At 40.3% G+C, this 24,792-nt stretch overlaps 1 protein-coding gene across 3 annotated transcripts in view; it reads left to right on the forward strand.

Moving 5' to 3' along the window:
- The window catches only part of C3H1orf21 (chromosome 3 C1orf21 homolog), a 143,562-nt gene that overhangs the window by 108,480 nt on the left and 10,290 nt on the right, over positions 1 to 24,792 (forward strand). For all 3 annotated transcript variants that reach the window (XM_058176294.1, XM_058176296.1, XM_058176295.1), the window contains exons 4-5: positions 8,158 to 8,234; positions 21,785 to 21,845. In XM_058176294.1, the coding sequence (XP_058032277.1) occupies positions 8,158 to 8,234; positions 21,785 to 21,845 (138 nt within the window). The remainder of the gene's footprint in view (positions 1 to 8,157; positions 8,235 to 21,784; positions 21,846 to 24,792) is intronic.

Raw genomic sequence — 24,792 nt, forward strand, 5'->3', positions numbered from 1 at the left:
TGTGGCCTTTCGGGTGCGCTTCAAGGTCTTGGTTACCATCTTTAAAGCGCTCCATGGCATAGGGCCGGGTTATTTACGGGACCGCCTACTGCCACCGATTGCCTCCCACTGACCCGTGTGCTCTCACAGAGAGGGACTCCTTAGGGTGCCGTCCGCCAGGCAGTGCCGACTGGCGACACCCAGAGGAAGGGCTTTCTCTGTGGGGGCTCCCACCCTCTGGAACGAGCTTCCCCCAGGGCTTCGCCAACTTCCTGACCTCCGAACCTTCCGCCGCGAGCTTAAGACACATCTATTTATTTGCGCAGGGCTAGCCTAGGGTTTTAGTTTTAAATTTAGTTTTTAATGGGGTTTTATATTATTTTAGTGATATTTTTAATTCGGCCTAATTAATAAGTTTTTTAACTGTTGTTTTTACTTGTATTATTCTCATATTTTTATCTGGCTGTAAACCGCCCTGAGTCCTTCGGGAGATAGGGCGGTATAAAAATTCGAATAAATAAATAAATAAATAAATAAATTCTAATGCCTCAGTTTCTCCCAATTTTTGTTTCATTAATTATATAGAGTGGGCTTAATGAACAGGAATTTTGTGCAATATCTGTGGCACCTTGGGTCAGAGCAGAAAGGGAACTTCTCCAAAGTAAAAGTAGCTTCTTTCTTAATTCTTCAGTACATTTATTCCTTCATCCACTATGGCATAACCAGGCTTAAGAACTGGCTCTCCAACGTGATACCCAGGGAAGCCACTTTTCTCACAGTTCTGTTTTTTTCTTACTTTTTTCTTGTTTCATTTTCTTAAAAAATGTTGAAGAAAAGCACCAGCCTTCTGCATTATCTTTACATCTAAGGCTGCCTTTGGGACCCACATGGGGCTCATAATTGTTTCTCAGAAAATAAAAATAATTGGTAACTACAGCATATTGCTTTGTTTGGAAAAATGCCTACCTGTACAGAAAAAGATCAAAGGTAAGGAGAGGCTGGGGAACTAGAGAAGATGATAGAAAGCATTCTGTAAAATCACAGCTTTATAAATAGTTGCGTCCCTCATGGCTGCCCTTATTGAATGAGAAAACCATCCAGCAGTCATTATGGAGAAGGATCTACAACATCTGCTCACAAGCACAAAGGAATGGGGAAACTGCTTAATGAATCTCACTTTATGGTATTGTAATTAAAGAGAAAATGACTATTTTAGCGTAACTCAGAGATTATGTTGTGTAGAAGAAATGTAATATACTCTGCAGCAGCACATTTATCCTACCTACACGGCATAAAGGCCAATGTCATCTTAACCAGGGGACAAAAATACCTTTCCATGCTGCCTGGTGAAGATGAGAGAGTAGGCAGATTGCCCAATGCTTTGGTTGTTAAAGAAAAGCTATGTTGGTTGTAAGCAAAGCCCGAAGGCAGATTTTGGAGCTGTTCAAAGAGTCATTGTTTCAAGCCATTTCAGGGGGATTTCAAAATAGATTATAGAATATACTGCACATTACCTGACCTCTGAGCAAGTTCCAGGCAGTCTGTGTTCTTTACCAAAATACCAAGCAAAGACTTTTACTAGGAAGAAAGGAAAAAGAAGTTGCTTGAAAACTCAAGTTCTATCATTTTATTTCCAGAAAACATTGGCCAAAGATTATGTTATTCCTGTGGTAGTGTAGAAGAATAGATAGTTGGCAAAATCCCAGTGAGTCTGCAAAGAAAGAATTTACAAAAAGTCAAATCAGGAAAGGATATGTCATTTATAGCTTGAAAGAACAACACTTGTATTGTCAATCTCTGTTAGTTCATTAAATCTTTTCAGAAAGGAAAAGTCCTCAGCACTGAGGAGTAGACTTAATGTATACATGCCTAGCATACCCAATATTTCAAATGGTGCTTAGAGATGTCAAAAAAATTAAACTGATCAGGTCAAGTAAGGCCAGTGAGGCTCATGTTTGTTACAATGCAAGGTCTGAACCTCTCTGGCCTGACCTGATGCAGAAACTTTGCTACAGACTTAGCACTGACATTCTCTTCTAGCTTTTTTGTAAAGGTACAACAAACATTTTAAGCCTTTCCTAACCTATCAGATCCATATCTGTTGGTTTTGTAACTCCTGTGACTTTCATTTTTTTTTTAAAAAAATAGTAATTTTATTAAACATTACAATTAAAAAGATAAAAACTAATACAAAATTAAGAAAAATAAAGGAAATTTAAAAAGAAAAAAATAGAGTAAAGAAAAAAGAAATATCTAAAGAAATCACTTCTCCCTTTATCACATATAAACAATTTGTAACTTGTCAACTTCTCTTAAAATGTAATTATGTATTTTTCTCATGTCTTCTGTATTCTGGCATAGAATTAGTATTTGTATTTGTAATTTTAAATGGGGTTTTATGGTTTATGTATTTTAATTTAGGGGCCAAATTTAATAAGTTTTTTAGCATTATTTTTATTTGTACTATATTATGGATTGTTGATTTTATCTGGCTGTGCACCGCCCTGAGTCCTTCGGGAGAAGGGCGGTATAAAAATTAAATTATTATTATTATTATTATTATTATTATTATTATTATTATTATTATTATTATTCTATAAACAAAATTGAAAACATTGTCATTCAGTCCTGTTCAGCAAAAGTCAATTTATAGTTACCAGAGAGAACAATATACTATATCTATTTTAATCTTGATCAAAAACCTCTACTTTATATTCCTTCCTTTTACATTTAGCTTTAGTTCTTCCAAATAACTTACTAGGTTTTGATTTCATTTCTTCTTCTTTTCACAGAATTCTTCAAAACTTTCACAAAATTCTTTTTGTAAATCCAATATACTGTAGAAGAATTATCCTGATCACTCTGCGGGTTAGCTTTTAATTATCAAGACATCAGCTGCTTTCATTTGTTTATCCAGTTAACATATTTTTTAATAATTTAATAATTCCATATAACAACATTTTCCAACTGGAAGGATTCTTATAATTAATTTTAAAATTGATTTCAGACCCATCTGGACCCTTAGCCTGTTTGTAACTTTTCAAAATCTATCTTCTAGACACCGTCTTGTTGTTTATTCCCAATTTTTTTTGTCTTTAAATGTAAAATGTATTTTCCTAAGAGCTGGAGGAAGCTCACCAGATGTATAAAGCATGCCATTCTGAAGATTTGTAAGAGTAGTTGTCAAGCAATTTTCAAAGGTGATTAAAAAAGGAAGTATACAAACCCTGTCTCCATAAAAGAGCTGAACCATGATTTGGGCTACTATGGCATTCCCTCATGTGATGAATTCTAAATCTACTAGAGATTGCTAGTTTGTCGTCTCCTCATGAGGAGTAACTGTCCAGACCACTTGTGGGCAATCCAATTCCTTGTTCAGAGAGGACCAGTCCTCTCTGAAAGAGGAATTGGGAAAAGTTAGTCCTTTCATCAGCTCTTCATTCTGCCTGGTCCAGTCTGCTCCACTCTCAGCAGAGCTGTCTCCAGTTCGCTATTTTTTCCCTGGAAGTCCATAACTCCTGGGATTTGCAATTTTTTTCCCCATCAAGTTTTTATTTTTTAAAAAAATTTATACGTATCATTATGTGGATGGTGTGGTGTTTGAGTATCATAGATTTCAATACAGATAAACATATTCATAATTATCACATTCCATTCTCCTTATTCCATATTATTTACCCCTATCTTTTGCAGAAAATTTTTATTTTCATATAAATATTAACAGGTATGCAATAACATCTAAACCAATATGTTTTAACGTCCACTGTATTATCTTTCGTTATAATTTCAATAGTATAACCTTCAAGTAGATAAAATATGAAATTGCCCATCTCTTTTCTTTTCTCCTTTACACCATATTTCACCCAATTTTACAACAACAATCCATCTCCTTTCCTCTTCTTTCTCCTCCTCTCTTCCCTTCTCCCCTCTCTTTCTCTCTACTTCCCTCCTTCCTTCTCCTCTTTTTCCCTTTTCTTCCCTCTTTCCTTCTCCTCTCCCCTCTCTATTTTCCTTCTCTCTTCTTTTCCGCTTTCCTCTCCTTCCCTTTCTACTCTTCTCTTCTCTTCTCCTCCCCTCCCCTCCACTTCCCTCTCTCCTTTCCTTTCTCTACTCTTACTCTTTCTCCCCTTCTCTCCTACTCTCTTCCACTCCTCTCCATTTCCTTCTCTACACAGGATATGGTGTATTTTCCAATTAATATCTCTTTCAACTATACAACTTCTTAAAGTTACATTCAAAAATAAACAGACTTAATCACTTAAACATGTGTTATTGATAATCATAATCATAATCATAATACAATATTGATTAATCTTCATGTTAATAATTTTACACACATCATCATTCTACTCATATATTTATATGCAACTATAATATGATTCTTTTAATACTAACATCACTTCATTGATCAAACAGCATACTGTCTGAATACCAGTTTCTTACATCCTAACATTTCAAGCTTACCACCATTTTTATTCTTTGTGTCTATTTTTCATATTTCTTTTCCTAACTTATTTGACTTTGTGATAGATTGCTTTACACCCTTACATTCTAAATTTCCACTATTCCCCCCCCCTCCACATTATTACATTCAAGGACATGATACTCTGTTTTGTTATTCATATTCCCTTTATTTAACGCTTCCTCTCTGTATATCTTAAAGTTTGTTAATACACATAAATATATCTACTTTCACATTTCCTACACAATAGTCATATTTTATATACCTTTAATAATACCATCATTCAACCTCTCATTAATGAATAATTAATTCTCATTCATAATTTTCCAGTTTCGTATCTATTTGTGGTAATGTTTATCCTAATATTTATTTATATTAAATACCAACTAATTGTCAAGCCTACATCATTCTAATATTAACACAATTAATGGAAGCAGGGGCGGGGTTGCGCACGCATGTGCGGGGGCGGGGCACATAGAATTATGGTTGTAGGCATGCATGTGCACGACCCACCCCCTGCCCCCGCTCCTGGCAAAAAGGTTAGCCATCACTGCACTATACCATACTAATCATAGTTTAGCATGAAAACCACAGATTTCTGTCTCATAAAAAGAGAAGAAATTATATGTCAATTCAGAGATTGCATTAAATCATAATGGAACCGTGCATTGTGATCTGTTATTAAATGTGGTTCGATCTAGCCAGTTTTCCTGTTTAACTCAGGATTTGAAATCATGATCTAATTTTAAAGCAGTAAATTCTGATGAGGGGAATGGTGTTCTCCACCCTGAGTTCATTGCTATCAGTCTAGCAGCGCTTTTCCAGTTATGGAACCATCCCAATACAGTCATAGTCAAATTGACATATATTTTTTTTCCATTTTGTTTATATTTTCTCTCAGCTGTAACTCCATGTGAGGATGGTAGTACGAAAATGGTATGGATCACATGAGCTAATGAAGAACAAAGAAACGTTCTGGATTTGTGGAACTAGACGCTGATTTTAAAACCCCAGTTTTGCAGACTCATGTCATAGTGCCCCCCCGTTCAATTTCATTAACACTCACACCCCACCTCTGTTGACTTGAGATTACTCTCTGCCTCTCATGTTTGCAAGCAAAAGAAAGCCTGCCTAGGAATGACAATCCCAAGTGCCCTGGGATCAAAAGAACATAAGAGATGGGTTGCACTTGGCATCTTTTATTGTGAGGCTTTACATTGTGCTGCTGAAGAATTGAGTGGAAAGGTCTGGCAAGTCTGATAGCTTTGAATGAAAATCCACTCATCTATTGTTGCTTATCTCTCCCTCAGTCTCTTATTTGCAGCATATGATTTTGCAACCCGAAGAAATATCAGGTGTTAACAGAGAGCTTACCAATAGAATTATCTCACCAGCTGCAAAAAAATTATTAGTGGCTTCTCTAATCAGCTTCTAAAAGGGATGTGGTGGCTCAGGGGCTAAGACAGCTGAGCTTGTCGATCGAAAGGTCAGCAGTTCGGCGGTTCGAATCCCTAGTACTCTCCTGTTTAACATCTATATGAAGCCGCTGGGTGAGATCATCAATGGCTTTGGGGTGAGGTACCAACTGTACGCTGATGACACGCAGCTGTACTTTTCCACCCCAGGCCATCCCAATGAAGCCATCGAAGTGCTGTCCCGGTGCTTGGAAGCTGTACGGGTCTGGATGGGGAGAAACAGGCTCAAACTCAATCCCTCCAAGACGGAGTGGCTGTGGATGCCGGCACCCTGGTACAGTCAGCTGCAGCCGCGGCTGACTGTTGGGGGCGAATCATTGGCCCCAGTGGAAAGGGTGCGCAACTTGGGCGTCCTCCTGGATGGACGGTTGTCTTTTGAAGATCATTTGATGACCGTTGCCAGGAGGGCTTTTTACCAGGTTCGCCTGGTTTGCCAGTTGCGCCCCTTCCTTGACCGGGATGCCCTATGCACGGTCACTCATGCTCTGGTTACCTCTCGCTTGGACTACTGTAACGCTCTCTACATGGGGCTCCCCTTGAAGAGTACCCGGAGGCTCCAGTTGGTTCAGAACGCAGCTGCGCGGGTGATAGTGGGAGCCACACGTTGCTCCCATGTAACACCTCTCCTGCGCAGTCTGCTCTGGCTACCTGTGGTTTTTCGGGTACACTTCAAGATGTTGGTGACTACCTTTAAAGCGCTCCATGGCTTAGGGCCAGGGTACTTACGGGACCACCTGCTGTTACCGAATGCCTCCCACCGACCTGTACGCTCGCACAGAGAGGGACTCCTTAGGGTGCTGTCCGCCAAGCAATGTCGGCTGGCGGCCCCCAGGGGGAGGGCCTTCTCTGTGGGGGCTCCCACCCTTTGGAACGAACTTCCCCCTGGACTTCGGCAACTGCCGGACCTTCGGACTTTCCGCCGAGAACTGAAGACCTATTTGTTTGTTCATGCAGGACTGGCATAGGATTTTAATAGGATTTTAAATTAGTCTTAATGTTTTAACATTTTAAAATTTGGGTTTTATTCTAAATGTTTTAATTCGGCCATTTGTAAAATAAGTTTTTTAAATTATGGTTTTATGTTTATCCTGTTGTTGTTTTTATCATGGCTGTAAACCGCCCTGAGTCCTTCGGGAGAAGGGCGGTATAAAAATTTAATAAATAAATAAATAAATAAAAAATGTAATGGGGTGAGCTCCCGTTACTAGTCCCAGCTTCTGCCAACCTAGCAGTTTCGAAAGCACATAAAAATGCAAGAAGAAAAAATAGGGACCACCTTTGGTGGGAAGGTAACAGCGTTCCATGCGCCTTTGGCGTTGAGTCATGCCGGCTACATGACCACGGAGACGTCTTCGGACAGCGCTGGCTCTTCGGCTTTGAAATGGAGATGAGCACCGTTCCCTAGAGTCGGTAACGACTAGCACGTATGTGCAAGGGGAACCGTTACCTTTACTTTATTCAGCTTCTATCACCTGGTAGTCAAGATGCTTTGGGGCTGAAAAATCTGTGGGATGAAAAGTAGTAAGAATGGACAAGAGATCCAGCTGTTTCTTACTGAGTGGTTAATCAGTATGGTAGTACAGTTGAACCTCTGGTCACGAACGCTTCTGACCATGAACAAATCAGGTTCCAACCAAAAAATTTACTTTTTTTTTTCGCAGCCAATTTTCCTTTCCTTGCCATTTTTTTTTTTGTAAGCACCAAATTTCCAAAATTAGGTTCGGGTCATGACCAAATCGGGTTGCGACCAAAGTTATGGTACAAATAATGGGCGTGGCCAGAGGTTCTACTGCATGAGATTCATTGATTGGATGCAGCAGCAGAAAGTACAGATGTGTTTTGATATTTAAAAAATAGATTATGGAAATAAGGGTTTATGGCTCCCAGATAACCTAGGTCTGTTTTATTAAATACTGTGCTTTTGTTTTCATGAGGAATCACTGCATTATTCAAACTTCTGTGTCGTTTTGGATAATTTAGATAATTCAAATTATTTAGATTCTATGAAAAAGAAAATAGGCTTAACGCAATACTTTGAATTGGGTGTTCAGATAGGAAGTTGATCTATGACTGGTTTTCACTAGATTATCATTGTAAAACTTAACTGCCTTTTCTTATCTAAACTCTCATATTTATACATGAATTCTTCATTATTCAATTGACTGTGATGGCAAATATTCCCTATCATTAAAAAAAATCCTCATCAATTTGTGAATATGTATGTGTTTTTTTTTCCCCCAGGAAAAAAGTGCCAGTTCACATGTAAAACTTAAGGCTAATAAAGAGCTGCCAGGATTAGTACATCAACCTAGAGCAAAGTAAGTCCTATTCCATTTTGTTGCATTTAATTTCCATTCCTTGCCCCTTTTCCCAAACTAAGAGATATTTTTCATATTCTTCATTATTGACTTGAATAGTGGAATATTGTGCCTTCTAATCAATTTGTTTTATATTACTTGTTTTTTTGCTGCTTCAAATGATTACTTTGTTTTATTGGCAAGCTATAATTAATAGTGGCCATCTTTATAAAAAGTTAAATACAAAAATCAAGCAAAAGTATTTGAAATCCATAATTGGCAAACTGAATCTATGCTATAAAATATATATAAATTGTGGTTTTTGTCTCTGGATTGGGAACATTGTACTTATCTAAAGAGAAGATTATTCTGAATGTAATAGAATCAAGATCACGAGAGTGATACTACTGCTTTACAATGCCTTGGTAAGACCACACTTGGAATACTGCATCCAATTTTGGTCACCACAATATGAAAAAGATGTTGAGACTCTGGAAAGAGTGCAGAGAAGAGCAACAAAGATGATGGGGGGGGCTGAAGAACAGTTCATATGAAGAACATATGAAGAACAGTTGCAGGAATTGGGTATGTTTAGTCTAGTGAAAAGAAGAACTGGGGTAACATAATATTAGCATTACAGTATTTGATGTGTTGCCATAGAAAAGAGGGGGAGGTCAACTATTCCCCAAAGTACCAGAATGCAAGATAAGAAGCAATGGATAGAAACTGAACAAAGAGAGAAGCAACCTAGAACTAAAGAGAAATTTCCTGACAGTAAATACAGTCAACCAGTGGAACAATTTGCCTTCAGAAATTGTGGCTGCTCTGTCAGTGGAGGTTTTTAAGAAGGGACTGGAGAACCATTTGACTAAAATGATATAGGGCAGGGATGTCAAGCTCAAGGCCTGGAGTGACATCGAGCTGGCCATGCCCATTCAGGCCCTCCAAGGTCAAACACAACCCTGATGCGGCCCTCAATGAAATTGAATTTGACACCCCTGGTATCAGGTCTCCTGTGCGAGCAGGGGGTTGGACTAGAAGATCTCCAAGGCCCCTTCCAACTCTGTTATTCTGTAAGAAGATGATCCTTACCAAAAAAGGACTAGAGGGTGAATACACACATATACAACCAAATGTCATATGTAATATTCGGTTTCCTTACCATATGAATCTAGGATTCCCAATTTCCAGTTATAACTAATCCTGAAGATTTCTCTCCCTAAAAACGAATCTGTGAAGGTGACATACTTGTAAATCTGTATGGATGAGCATGTAAATATATAAATCTGCAGAAGCCATGCTTCAAAATGAGATAGGCCATTGCAAAAAATAAATGTAAGTGAATTGAAATATCTACTTAAGTTTTAAATGGGTGCAAAATAAGACACCCTATTTATAAAATTATTCCAATTACCTTTACCATTCCCTTTCACACACAACTCACCTCTTACACATAGAAAAAGGCACTGCATCAAAAAGAGCAAAGATGATGAAGAAAAATAATAAATAGGATGGAGGAAAGAGGAATGTTTTGCTATGCCAGAAAGATAAGGGAAAGGTGGAAAATGAATCTGGACATAAAGAAGGTAAGCTGTATTTAATAAGGGATGCTTACGTTGATTGATTCAGCTTTAGAAGATACTATAACTGGAAAGTGAAGTGCCAAGGAAGTGGAAAACAAGATGAAATAAGTTCTAAATCCAGACTTACATTAGAAAGTTTAGACTATGGTTGTATTCTAAACTATGATTCATATAATAGTACATGCTGTGACTGTATTAAACCACAGTGTTCAGACTTAAAATTTGCTTGAAAGGGTGGTTTTTCAAATTCCCAGTATTAAATATATGTCATGGTCAGAAGCTTGATAAATCAAATACTTTGTTATTGTCATAACTTCTAGAAAGTTCAAAAGACATTCCAGTGTATTTTTTTTATTTGCATTTATATCCCGCCCTTCTCCGAAGACTCAGGGCGGCTTACACTATGTTAGCAATAGTCTTCATTCTATTTGTATATTTATATACAAAGTCAACTTATTGCCCCCAACAGTATTTAGGATGATTAGAAAGATATTCTACCTCTGTTCACAGTTTCACCAAATCCTATTGCTGTGCTCAGGTGTAGGTTTACATATTCATTAAAAAAACCTAGGCCTTAGATAATTATGTTCCGTAGGCTATCGTCATTAGAAGAATCTTAACTATCATCCCTATGGATGTATTGAACTTCTATAATTTCTAGTCCACATGACCAAAGCTTGGGAATTATAGGTGTAATGTATCTTTAAATGTTTTGGCGGGAAACAAGCACGTTGCTGATTGGTTGAAGCCGCCGGTTAAACTGTATATAAGGAGAGGTTTTTCCCCAGCTCGGTTGCTGGGTTCACCATATATTAAAGAGCTGTTGTCACTACCCTGGTCTCCAGCCTCGTTACTTCCCGAACTTAACACTGGCGACGAAGGTGGGATCTCGAGGCTAAGAGCACCAGGAACGAGCTGAACGCACGGAAGAACCGAACCCAGCAAACTCAGGGCAGAAACGCAGCGATGGCCAGCTACACTCCGCCCGCACCGTTTGACCCATCCAGGGAGAAATGGGGAACATACATGACCCGTTTCGAGAGCTTCCTCGAGGCAAACGAACTGCAAGGAGTTCCAGACAACCGCAAAAGGGCGTATTTCCTGAGCCACTGCGGTCCCGAGGTCATCGACATCGCGGAAGCCCTGGCAGAGCCAACGCCGGTACGATCGGTATCGTGGCCAACTCTGCAAAATCTATTGAAGAACCATTTCGCGCCAACACCGTCCAAATATGTACGGCGTTTTGAATTTGGAGAGCGCAGACAGCAAGAGGGCAAATCCATCAGCGATTACATGGCCGCCCTGAGAAAAGCCTCCAAGGATTGTGGGTACCGAGACTTGGATGAGGAGCTGTTAGAACAACTCATCCGTGGGGTCAGAGACATTCGTTTGAGGAGGCGGCTGCTATCAAAAAGCAATCTAACACTGGCAAACGCTCTGGACGAAGCCAGAGCTCATGAGATGTCCACCCAAGTGGCGGAAACCCTACAAAAGCCACTCACGCCAACGGCGAGCACGAAATCAACCCCGGTCCACAACGAAGAAATCCAGACCGAATCAGACGGCGAGGATGAGGAAGGAGTTTGTCTCACCGGGAGAAGGGGCAAAGAAGACCGGGATGAATGCGGAAGTTGCGGAGGGCAACACCAGCGTCAACTATGCAAGTTCAAGGACGCTACATGTCGGCGGTGCGAGAAGAAGGGGCACCTGGCTCAAGTCTGTCGAGCACCCCAACCTTCCCGCCGAAAATTCAAACCAACCAATCAGAGCGCGGGATCGGCTAGGCGACCCGTGATTGGTCAAAACAAAAGGCGCGAATTCAAATCGAGCGACCGTGATAGTAGGCCGTGCAGCAACCCGCGTGAAGAAAATCTTCACAAAACCGAAAATCGAAGGAGTGCCATGCCGACTAGAAGTGGACACAGGGTCAGCGATCACAATCATGTCCTGGGACACTTTTGCAGCTTTGCGAAAATCACCAAACGCAAACTGCAAACACAGCGGCTAAGAGTTCACGACTACCAAGGGAATCGCATCCCTGTTCGAGGACCACCTCCGTCCGCGTCGAGTACGGACCACACAAGAAGACCCTGCCCATCACGATAGTCGAAGGGACCCTGCCAAGTTTGTTGGGACTAGACTGGTTCCGTGCATTGGGCATGGGAGTGACTGGCATCTACAGAAGTGACTTTAACCTAAAGGACACACTCATGGACGAATTCGAAGATGTTTTCAAGGACTGCCTGGGCAAGTACAAGGGGACCCCTATTTCCTTCAATTTAGACCCCCAGGTAGCCCCCATACGGTTAAAAGCAAGGAGGGTCCCTTTTGCCCTTAAACCCAAGATTGACAGGGAGATAGACAAGCTCATCAGTCAGGGGATACTAGTGCCAGTCGATCATGCAAAGTGGGAGACGCCAATCGTCACCCCAGTGAAACCAGATGGGTCAGTTAGAATCTGCGCTGACTACAAGGCCCCCAGGGGGAGGGCCTTCTCTGTGGGAGCTCCGACCCTGTGGAACGAACTTCCCCTCGGACTTCGACAATTACCTGACCTTAGGACCTTTCGCCGCGAACTTAAAACTTATTTATTTCATATGGCTGGACTAGCCTGATTTTTATTTTTATTGGATGGGTTTTTAAAATTGTGTTATTTTATAGGGGAGTATGTTTTTTAACGTTTTGGGCATTTAAATTAGTTTTTTAAGGGTTGTTTTTAAATTATTGTGTGTATTTATATTTTATCTGCCTGTTCACCGCCCTGAGTCCTTCGGGAGAAGGGCGGTATACAAATTAAAATATTATTATTATTATTATTATAAGGCAACGTTAAACAAAGCCTTGCAAAAAAGCGCTTACCCGGTCCCCGTGGTGCAACACTTGCTGCACTCGCTGGGGCAAGGGCACGTTTTTGCCAAATTAGATTTGGCCCAAGCCTATCAACAACTGCCAGTAGACGCCAACACAGCCGAAGCCCAGACAATTGTGACTCACAGAGGTGCTTTCAAGTGTACCCAGTTACAGTTTGGGGTGAGTGTGGCACCTGGCCTATTTCAAAATTTAATGGAGCGACTTCTGCAAGGGCTCCCGGGGGTAGTCCCCTATTTTGATGATGTATTGGTATCAGCCAAAAATTTAGAAGAATTGGGGGAGCGTTTGAGAAAAGTTTTGGGCATTTTCCGGTCAGCCGGTCTAAAAGTTAAAGTGAACAAATGCCAAATAGGGGTAGAATCCGTAGAGTTCTTGGGCTACAGAATAGACAAGGAAGGAATCCACCCCACTGAGAGCAAGGTCAAGGCAATAAGAAAGGCTCCAGCGCCAAAAAACAAAACAGAGCTACAGGCATTCCTGGGTCTAGTGAACTTTTACGCGGTCTTTTTGAAAAATAAGGCAACCGTTGCCGAGCCGCTACATAAGCTACTGGGAAAGAATACTGTTTGGTCTTGGGGAAAGACGGAAGCTAGGGCTTTCGAGGCAGTAAAAAACCTACTCTCGAGCAATAGCTTACTGATCCAGTATCATAGCACGATGCCATTGGTATTAGTTTGCGATGCCTCCCCTTACGGAGTGGGTGCTGTGCTCAGCCACAGGCTTCCAAATGGCACAGAAGCCCCAATAGCCTTCTACTCCAGAACGATGTCCTCGACAGAGAGGAACTATAGTCAGCTGGATAAGGAAGCTCTAGCTATAGTTTCAGGAGTAAAAAAGTTTCACGAATACGTCTTTGGGAGAGACTTTGAAATTGTTACAGACCATAGACCACTGTTAGGGTTACTGGCTGGCGACCGCCCAACGCCTGTGGCACTTTCGCCCCGATTGACCCGATGGACTATCTTTTTAGCCGCATACTCCTATAAACTGCGGCATCGGCCAGGAAAAGAGTTGGGGCATGCGGACGCATTAAGCAGATGCCCACTACCAGGGGCGATCGAGGACCCCACTCCGGGGACGCCCATACTGTTAATTGACTCTCTGGACTCTGGCCCAGTCACGTCAAAGGAGGTGGCTCGGGCGTCATACCGGGACATTATTTTGAGAACTGTACTTGGTTGGATACAAAGAGGGTGGCCAGCTGCGCCGGGCGGCGTTTTAAAGAGTTTGTAAAGCGTGGGGAACTTTCGGCTCAAGGGGTGCCTGCTATGGGGGATCAGTGGTGATCCCAGAGAAATTGAGGAAAAGGGTGTTGGATCTCCTCCACGAGGTCACCCAGGGATCGTAAGGATGAAGGGTCTAGCGAGAAGCTATGTGTGGTGGCCCTTAATGGACTCAGAAATTGCGGAAAGGGTAGGGAAATGCCAGGCCTGCCAGGAGTCCAGACTGCTACCCCCAACGGCCCCGGTTCGGGAATGGGAGAGACCCCAAGGGCCCTGGTCGAGAATCCACATTGATTTTGCCGGCCCCTTCCACGGCCAAACATTCCTGGTAGTAGTCGATGCCTACTCCAAATGGCTGGAAATCATTCTCCTGAGATCCATGACAGCCGAGGCCGTGATCTCAGTTCTCAGGCACCTATTTGTAACCCATGGGTTGCCCGACACGTTAGTATCCGATAACGCCCGCAATTCACGGCAACCCAGTTTGAGGAGTACTTGGCAGAAGAGGGCATCCGACATGCCCTCTCGGCGCCTTTCCACCCTGCGACGAATGGCCTTGCAGAGCGTTTCGTCCGGGCGCAAAGAGGCATTGTCAGACTCAAGCCAGGCGACTGGCAAACAAAATCGATGTTTTCCTGGCCGTCCAACACAGAACCCCTGTGTCACAACCGCAGAAGCCCAGCAGAATTATTAATGGGCGAGCTCAGGTGCCCACTAGACCGTTTAAATCCAAACTATACACGGAGGGTTACAAGGGGACTCGAAAAACAAGAGGGATGGAAATAGGCGACCGAGTGTGGGCACACAACTATGGTGAAGGCCCGATCTGGGTAGCAGGACAAATCCTAAACATAACAGGTCCAAAATCATACTTGGTGGAGTTAAGGGCGGCCGGTATGGAGGCGCCACATAGACCAAATACGAAACGCATAGCCGAACAATCCGAATTAGACGAAACAGGCCCTGACTATACAATGTTTGAATCCACAGCTGACTCAAACCCGGGAAAATCGCAGGACTTATCTGAGTTCCCGGAGGTCCAGCGACGCCAACAGGTTCCATTAGAAAACAGCAGGGACGACTCTGCAAATAATCCAGGGCCGGATGGCCTAGAGGAGGAGCTGAGAGGAGCAAACAGCCCCTCCGGTCAGCTCGACCCACTCCCAGGGAATGAACTGCGCAGGTCCGAAAGAGTCAGGAGACGCCCAGTCTATTTGCGTGATTACGTTGAAAAATAATATGTAAATAGCATGTAAATATGGGTAAAGTGTTTTCTGGGAGGGAAGGAGTGTAATGTATCTTTAAATGTTTTGGCGGGAAACAAGCACGTTGCTGATTGGTTGAAGCCGCCGGTTAAACTGTATATAAGGAGAGGTTTTTCCCCAGCTCGGTTGCTGGGTTCACCATATATTAAAGAGCTGTTGTCACTACCCTGGTCTCCAGCCTCGTTACTTCCCGAACTTAACAATAGGAATCCAAATTTAAGACATTTGGAAAATGCTAATTTGGAGAAGGCTGTATTTTAGGAGAAAAGTTTGTCCATGAACATGGCTCAAGTCTGCAGTCCTTACACTATCTTTAATGTTTCAAAAATCCTCTGCCTCAATCAGGTATTTATACCTCCTCTTATTATTACTTGTAAAGATGCCAATGGTCACCACTATACTAAAGCCTGCTTTGTATTAGAATAGAAGTGAAAGGTTTTAGAGCAGGGGTGTCAAACTCAAGGGCAGGGGGCAGATTTGGCCCACAGGGTGCTTAGATCTGGCCCACAGGGCTGCCCTGGAAACAGTGGAGGACCAGCCTGTGGTGCCTCTGCCAGTGAAAATGGAGCTCGGGTGGGCTGCAGGCGGCCCTCCTGAGCTCCGTTTTCACTGGCAGAGGGTTGCAGGAAGCTGTCACAGCCAAAAACAGAGCTTGGGAGCCCGTTTTCGCTGGCAGAGTGCTTGGACCACCACAGGTGCCCCAACATGAATGATGTCAAACTAGCCATGCCCCCCACGCCCCCCGAGGTCAAACACAACCCTGATGCGGGCCTCAATGAAATTGAGTTTGACACCTCTGTTTAGAGGAAGCAACACTTAGTACTGAAACAGTAACTGGAAAGTTGGTGTTACTTTCTAAGAAATTTTTTTTGCCTTTAGGACACTCAGATTTTCTGTGTGCAAAGCATATTGTTAAAATTCACTGATTTTAAATTTTGGGAAGATGATTTTAGGTTATCCCAGTCCTAAAGAAGAATAGCATGAGCTGAAAAATCAGCATTTATTGTTTCTCGTTTTCAGGCTTTGTTCTTTAATGAAAAGAATAGAATAGCAAAGCAAAGCAAAGCTAAACTAGATAGAAATATATATATATAAATACAGATAGAGCTACATGCATCACCAGGTATATCTATTTTACTTTAGGGGATGCCAAAGCTTGCACTGAAACATGACACTTACATTGTGCTTTCATGCATAATCTCTAACATGCCTCAATTTAGATAACAATTTATATATTAGTTTGTTGCTAAAATTTCTAGGCCACTTTACTCCTGGTGATTCAGAGCTGCATATACAGGAAAAAGTTATTGCACAATCAGTAATCTCCACATAATTTGCTTGGGGCATGAGTGTCTTGTGCAGTCTTTATGTTTACACATAGTTGTCTGTGGACCTGACTGAGAGAAAGTTAATTTAAATCATTTAGTTGTTCAGTTTAATAGGTGGATGATAAAATGTATGTTTTGAAAACTCATGAAACTGCCCAAATTGACTAGGGATGAAATTCATAGACTTTTTATTCTGCATTTTAAGAAGTGTGGGGTTACTTCAGAATATCACCAAATTCTTTAAAAATTCCACCTCATCAAAAATCAAATCAAGAGGGGAAAAAAGATCAATATTCCCAGTTTTTAGAGAAATTTAAGGCAAAATGGGTATCTTAAGCCTCTGCATGGTTTATATATAAAGGGATCCAGAAATGTCAGTACTCCCCACCCTGAAATCCCAGTGTGATTAGTTTTATGGGGCAGGAAGTTATTTGAAGCCCCTAGACCAAAAAAGCTTCCTTACTTTTTAAAAAAGAGTTCGTACCATATAGAATTCTTGTTTGGCTCCATCACTTTGAAAAAGTGTTTTTGAATTCTGCTGTCTAATTACGGCTTGGAAGCATGGCAGAAAATGTTTGCAAGCATTGTTTTCTTGTCCTCTGGGTTAATTCATTCTCTAAGAAGTTTCTTCAAGGCAAATGTCACGTTCAAGTTCCAACCTGCTATAACCATCATCCCCACTGGGTTTACGTTCGGGGTTTTCCTATTTCTATTGAGCCATAGGAGCTGCTCCATCGTTTTGTTGGAGCTTGTAATAATTACTCTAAACCTGATTATTATACCCCTGATGCTTCCTCGGCTTGACATCACCACCTAGGTACTAATCGTGTACCAAATCTCTCCTTTGGAAGACATCCATTCCTTCAATGAACAGATTCATTGGATGGCAGAGTCCTGCAGTGGAGTTCAAGAGAATTTGCAGGCAGTAGAGGACTAAATATATCAATTCATTCAAAATACTATTGATACACAAGTTCTTATTGAAATGTTTAAAGACAGCAAGTTCTCCTGAGTCAACCTTCAACTTCCTACCACACTGAGAATATTTATAAGATAAAGCAAGAAGGGTTCCATTTCTTATTCCAACATCCTCTGTCTAATTCTAGAATAGGGCAGGCATCACAGTCAGGCTCCCATGACCAACAATATTCTGTACCCATAAATCAGGCAGAAAATTGGATTGTCATGGGCACAAGGTATACTCTGTGAAGATACTCCTTCCATACTAGTAACTGTCAAACTTCCATGGCAATGTGTCATTTCTTGCTGCCAGAGATAACACATTCCTGTCTCACTTGCCAGAGGACAAGAGGTAAATACTTCCATATTTTTTTCCAGCAGTAGCACATTTTGTAAAACAGGCATTAAACACTTGGCAGTTTATGTCATCATCCAGTATTGTCATACCTGGCTCATCTCAACTGAACTTACACTGGAGGCTGTTTTAAATTGTGGATCTTCCCTTCAATAAAAATAGAACGTTCAGTAACAAGATTTACTGAATGGAATTCCTAAGTATGTTAAAATACACCATAGATGCAGGCAATCTACTTCTACCCCATCACATTACTGATCTTGGTTCAACCAAACAGCAGCATCTTTAGTGGACTGTTTGCTTGCCTCTTTTCTTAAGAACTGTAGTGTACCTAAAGAGGGTTATAGGCTTAGACTTTTGCTCTTTCGTGTGTTTTTTGTAAGGTAATACGTATTTTTCCTCTCTTGCAGAATGGAAGGAGATGCACATATTTTCATGTATCCATAGTTTCCCATGATCTCTCCTTTCATTGTATAGCACATGGAACCTTTTGTTAATACTACATGTTGCCATTCGGCCTCTCTACAAATCCCAAAAGGGTCTTTTCCTCCTTAAATTGATAATACTTCTTGTTGTATTCTTCCGCCTTCAAAGTACCACTTTGTTATTTTACTCAACAACTGACTCCATGTATTTGTGTTCTGAGTGATCTTACCACATAGCTCATTAGGTCATTTTGTTTAGTGAAGTCACTTTGTTACCCTTGCAAAGGCAATATGTGCTTTGGGATGTTGTATGCAAACTTTTCTTCATAGCAAAACTCAAACTCTACATAATACTCCATGCAGTGGCTGCAACTACAGTTGTTTGCTTTATCTTTCTTTGGAGGTGCTCCCAACAGGATGGTGCTTCTGCTGCACTTTCCCTTGTGACCTCCTCTTATACAGTTCAACCTTATATTAAAGAATTCATCCATTGGGAACTGATTTCAGTCAAACTTACTGGAGTTCCCTTTAGGATTCCTTTCCCAATTCATGTGCATTGTTCTTCTGTGTTCTTCTGTGACTAGACAGGAAGTTCAATTCCAATACCTTTTCATTCAAGGTGCTTGATCTGTATGAAGCCTCATGAAACATTCACTAACTCTTCACAATTTTGAAGCCACTCATAGGCTACCATGGCTGGATCTATAGCTTGTCCAGCTTATATTGGGCAGTTCTACAGTAGTCTAGTTCATAAACAAGGTGGTGTGAAATCTGCCCCTGTTTGATACTGTTACATATTTGGCATTGGCATATCTGTCATTCCATCTTCATCCCAGCAATCCATACGCCTGGAAGTGACAACCTCTTCCCTGACCCGCTCAGCCTTATCTAAAAAAAGCCAGCTATATAATGGTGGGAATAGTAGCAGCATTGAGTAAATATTTAGCATCATAAATTTATTGCTTAATTTTTTCAGACACATAGCCCTTGTTAGTGATTACATAATTAATCTTCCTAAATCAAAGCCTTTGCTTTGTATAGAAATCTTAATTGGGATTGACATCCAGAGAGCTCAGCAGCAGTTCTGAATTTCAAATGCTAGGTTGATGTTGCCTCGAATAACAATGGATGGAGGATGAGCAAGCTGTCTCATCAGCATTCTGACTGCATCTTTCATACTTGGTATGTCAAACAGGGCATCAGCTGTTGTGAAATTGCCACATCACCTTTTATAAATGGCACAGTGTAATAATTTCTCCATTACTTTGTATGTGGCTTCATCGGACATACAATGGGAGATGTTGGGGCATACATCTGCATGACTGAATTTGTTACCTAAGTTATTACGTTCCTAAAACATGTCTGCTTCTTGAAAAAGATCATCTCAGAACTAATTCAAAATACTTCTGAACTTTTCTGCATTGATCCCTCTTGGAGAAAACTAGAAAGTAAATGGCATAGATACTGTAAAGATGACAGAGAAAAGCTGCTGGATGTCAGCCTCATTCACAATACTTCATTGTGATCTCTCTATATTACTCAAAATATTCAGCAAGTTTTTTTAAGCTGAGATTTTAGGTGAGAGATAGAGCTCTACTTAATCCTTATGGATGTTTAAAGGAGCATTTAGCAGCTTCTCTTCTTTATGATCATTGTTGCGGATGCCTCTTCTTCAGTGTTTCATATTTCTTCACTTTTCTGCTCCCCGTGACCATTTCTGTATTCCACTCATGGTGTTATTGGCTCATGGACTCCTTTTCACTATTCTCTACAGAGATCATGACCGATACACATTAAATTTTTAGAAGGAGGCTCAAGTTGGTTTAACTTCTATAATCAACCATTTTTCTTCCTGCATAATCTTGAAAATGAAGTCTTATCTTTTTGCTTTTGAAATGTGTTCTCCCATACCACTGTTTAAAATTCTGAAATCTGCACTTATTACTTTTGAGAACTTTCGATAAAAAAGAATAACTAAAATAGGCAAGTAAGTTTGGCCTTGGCATCACATGTAGGGTTTTTCTCCCTATGGTTTTTAAAAGCATTTATCCTTTTCTACGTAGTTGTTTTTCTTGTTTTTTTAATACGTAATTCCCTTAAAAAAAGAAGAAGGTTGATTTCCAGTGTATTTGACATGTTGTTGCCTGGCTTTAAAAATCTTAGTTTCTCCATTTTCTGTTTCACAGTATACAATATCACTCTTAATGCTTATACATCAACAGAAGATGCCTTTAGGAAATGGGCTACATCCATCAGGGATATTTGTTAATCACTCCAATATTATATATGGGAATTGGGTTCTGGAGATCATGAATTGCCAAGACCAAATTTACCATAATTTTATTCTGTATTGCTAATATTTGCATTAGAAATCTCAGTTAATGTCTGCCAATAAAACTGTAGTAAAAATGGAAGCCACTGAGTCATAAGAAATAATACAAGCAAAAACAAACAAACAAAACACAAGCAAACTTCAGTTAGGTCACTTCTACTTTCTGAGTGGTCCTCTGGAATCTATATTTGAATATTGTGATCTAGAGTTCATTTTTTCCAGAACCAAAAATGCCAGACTCTGTTTTTAAAAAATACATCCTAAAATTCAGCAGTGAATGTAGTCGTGCAATGTTCAAAACGTAGCCTCTGAATCTCCTGTGCATCCCTGCTTTGTACAGTAAAATTATCTGGCTTTATTCTGTATATTTTTATGATGGCTTGTGTCCTGAACTTTTCAAATGCACTGCCACTCCTTAATAGTACAGTTCTATTACAGTTCTGTACTATAGTATTATCAATACTATATTTCCTGCCCTTCCTACTTCTGAGAAACAAAGTCTCCCCAATTTGGCATCTTAGCACTGGGTTGTTAATGGAAGTAGATTATTTGAATTGTGGGTAGTGGTTAAAAAAAAAACTTGTTCTAGAAATGTCAGTATATGTTAGAGTATAAATTAGAGGCTTCTGATGAATTTAATGTAAAGAGTTATTGTGCTATGTCTTACTCCATAAAAGGACTTTTGAGGGTAAAACTAAATCGTGCCAACTTTGCTCTCCCAAACATGCAGTTGATTCTGTATCTTACTTTGTGAAATCTTTGCTTTCAACACAGATTTTTTTAAATAACTGGATTACTCTCAATTGGGAGAGACTATCCTAAATTAAATTCATAGTTCCCAGCTCTTGATTCATTGAAATTATGACTCTCCTGATTGTTTTCTAAAAAGCAGGTCCAGGTAGTAAACTTCCTCTAATCTCCTATAATTCAAATATTGGGAACTTTTCCATTGGGAGTTATTCCTTCTGCTGTCGTTTATGTGAGGCACATAATCTGCTTCCAAATCTGCAGATTAGATCTTGTTGCCCGTGCTGAAATATGCAAAGGCATCCCCACTAAAATGAATTTCCTTCTTCTGAGTCTTTTGCTAGCTTTGATACAGAAATAATGCTCAATCCGGGTTGATGATGTCTCTTCCTCTGAAAGTGGCAGATTAGAGATTGTCATAAGAAGACCAACTAAACTACATCACTTGAAAATCCCTTTGAAATAATTCTTTCTGTTTTCAGCATGCACATTTCTGAAAGCCAACAAGAATTCTTCCGAATGCTGGATGAGAAAATTGAAAAGGTAAGAGGAACAAAGAAAATAAATTAATACATTATTGTACTTGAGCTGTAATACAGTTGCTTGTGTATCATCCTGAAATGCAATGACACAGAAATATCTAAAATGTACAACTATAACTATGGAATCTGTTAAAAGGTGAGAATCCATCTGGGACTTATCATTGATTAAGCAAGTTTCCATTTTATAACAGGTTCCTAATGCTAACCTATTATACTTTCACCTACTGATTGGTTTTATTGGAATGTAAAACCTTCACCTTAAAAAAAAATTCCTTTGGGGAAAGTGCCCATTTTCACTAGAGAGAACTCCCAAGGCCAAGACAATACAAAGACAGTCTGTAAGTAGGTATGGATAAATTTCTTAGGTGCCATGAATGGGATTTTTCAGACTAGGTTGAAGAAGGATTTAAATGAGTTCCTCAGGACTGAGGGGGAAGAAAACTCTTTTCATCATTAGAATTTATCATTAGGATCAATTCTAAATTGTTGCTAAATAAGACTTGACAGAATTCAAGAGGGTTTGGAACTTAGATCATTTGTAGGAACATAATGATTCTAAGCTGATGACTTGTTTAACTCACCCCCACATCCCACCCCACCCCAGCACTGCTTGCTCTTCTTCTAAAAGGGCTTCTTAAATGACATTTAGAACTTTCACCCTCTTGATCAGGTGTTACAGATTTTTTTAAAGCAGATTCTACACTCTGAAAAAGTTTGAAAAACCATGAAATCTCTAGAACAGTAAGCTAGTCTGATCCAAGAGCTTTTACGGGAAAATAAGAATTATTGTTTATCCTGACTTGACATAATGGCATATATAAGGTGTGTGTGGTTTTTTGGGTAGCTCTGATAGTTCATCTTATACCTGATAAATGGTTCAACAACTGCAATTTTGCGTCCTCCTTTTCTTTTGATGATTTTTTTTTTTGGTCTTTAACTAAAATGAAGATTTTTTTAAAAATCAGAGACCATTTTATCTTCATCCTTGATAGAAGTGTTATTACCTTAGGTAACAAAACTACTGTTCCTATAAGAACTGAAAATTATTCTCTGACATCAGCAAGTACAAATTACCGTATTTTTCGCTCCATAAGACACACTTCCCACCCCCCAAAAAATGGGTGGAAATGTGCATCTTATGGAGTGAATATTGTATCACAGACCATGAAGTGTATTACCTTAGGGGTCCCCAACTGGTGCCGGTCCTTTGGTGAATAGCAGCCGGGCCGTGGCGGCAGAGTCCTTTTACAGTGCTGAACCCCACCTCTTCTGTCTTTGTCATTGCCTGCCTCTTCTGTCTCTTTTCCGCAGTGCAGGAGTCAATAGGCAGAGCTGGCACATGAGAGGACACCTATCTGTGGTCTTCTCAGGCTCCACCTGATTTTTTTTTCTTGTTTTCCTCCTCTAAACCTAGATACGTCTATGGTCAGGTACATCTTGTAGTGCGAAAAATACGGTAACTTCTACCCTCAAAACTGAAATGTTGGTTAAATGCACTAGAGAGAGGTGGAAAATTTGGTCATTCAAGAAACTTCAGGAAGCACTCTTTATAGATTATATATATTTCTCCGTTAATGTAGTGGGTATATTCATCCATATGAATAAACCATGGTTCAGCTATTTGAATTTAAATGTAGGTTTCTGCATGATCCTTCCACCAACAAAACTGCAGGTGTTTGGGAACAGAAGTCTCTTTTCAGATTAAGCATATTTTAGCATATAGTTTGACTTTTCAATTGAAGTTTATCCAGGGTGAAGTTAATGAAGACAAATTTCAGGATTTTTTTGCCTCCCTGCTTTAGAATAAATAGTAGCAAAATTCAATACAGAGTCTTCTAATGCAGAAATAAAATGTGTGCAGTTAAAAGCAGTTACTATAGGTTTATGTCAACACTGAATAACTAGCCACAGTAGAAGCTTCTATTAACCCAAACAACTTCATTTCAGATTCCTGTCCTATTAATAAACATATTGGTTATACGAAACATCTGGATACACTGCTTTTATTTCATGTGTATCGTCACTATAAAATTTGAAAATACATGAAAGGTTTGTGATAAGTGATTCCCCAAGCAGCAATTGCTTAACTTGTCTAGACAACACAAAAATAATAAACGATGGAAAGAATTTGGCTGCCACTGGACGAACTGCATTAGTTCTACACAGCCTGCCCTGGGGAAAGAGGAATATGAGGGCTTGAGAAAGATACAGGAAAATTGATGTGGGAAAATGAAAGGTTTTCATCTGGCCCAGAAGTGAAGGACCCTGGAAATGCACACTTAAAAAAAAAAAAAAGCTGCCAGCCTTTTTGTTCTAGACTTCTATTTATGGCAAATCTGCAATTGTATCATGTGCTCCTTTATTGGCGAGGATGGCATACAAATGGACTAAGCAAGGATTTTCAAGTTAATATCTGATGCAACATATTTTGAAAGGCATTGGCTACATGGGAACAGAACTTCAGTCTTTGTGTATGGTCTCTGATTTCAGTATTATTTATTTATTTATTTATTTAAATTTTTATACCGCCCTTCTCCCGAAGGACTCAGGGCGGTGTACACCCAAGGTTAAAACAATTTAAATATACAGAATTAAAATATCAATTTAAAATACATATTCAATAATGGCCAAATTAAAACCGTCAATTGACCCAACCTAAAATACCCCGTATAAAATTACAAAAATTAAAATTTGGAAAATTTAAAAATCAAGCCAGTCCCGCTTGGATGAATAAATAAGTTTTTAATTCCCGGCGAAAGATCCGAAGGTCAGATAATTGGCGCAAACCGGGGGGAAGTTCGTTCCAGAGGGTAGGTGCTCCAACAGAGAAGGCCCTTCCCCTGGGGGCCGCCAGCCGGAATTGCTTGGCAGACGGCACCCTGAGAAGACCTTCTCTGTGAGAGCGTACGGGTCGGTGGGAGGCTTAAGGTAACAGCAGGCGGTCCCGT

This window comes from Ahaetulla prasina, chromosome 3 (genome assembly GCF_028640845.1).
Source record: "Ahaetulla prasina isolate Xishuangbanna chromosome 3, ASM2864084v1, whole genome shotgun sequence".
NCBI lineage: Eukaryota > Metazoa > Chordata > Lepidosauria > Squamata > Colubridae > Ahaetulla > Ahaetulla prasina.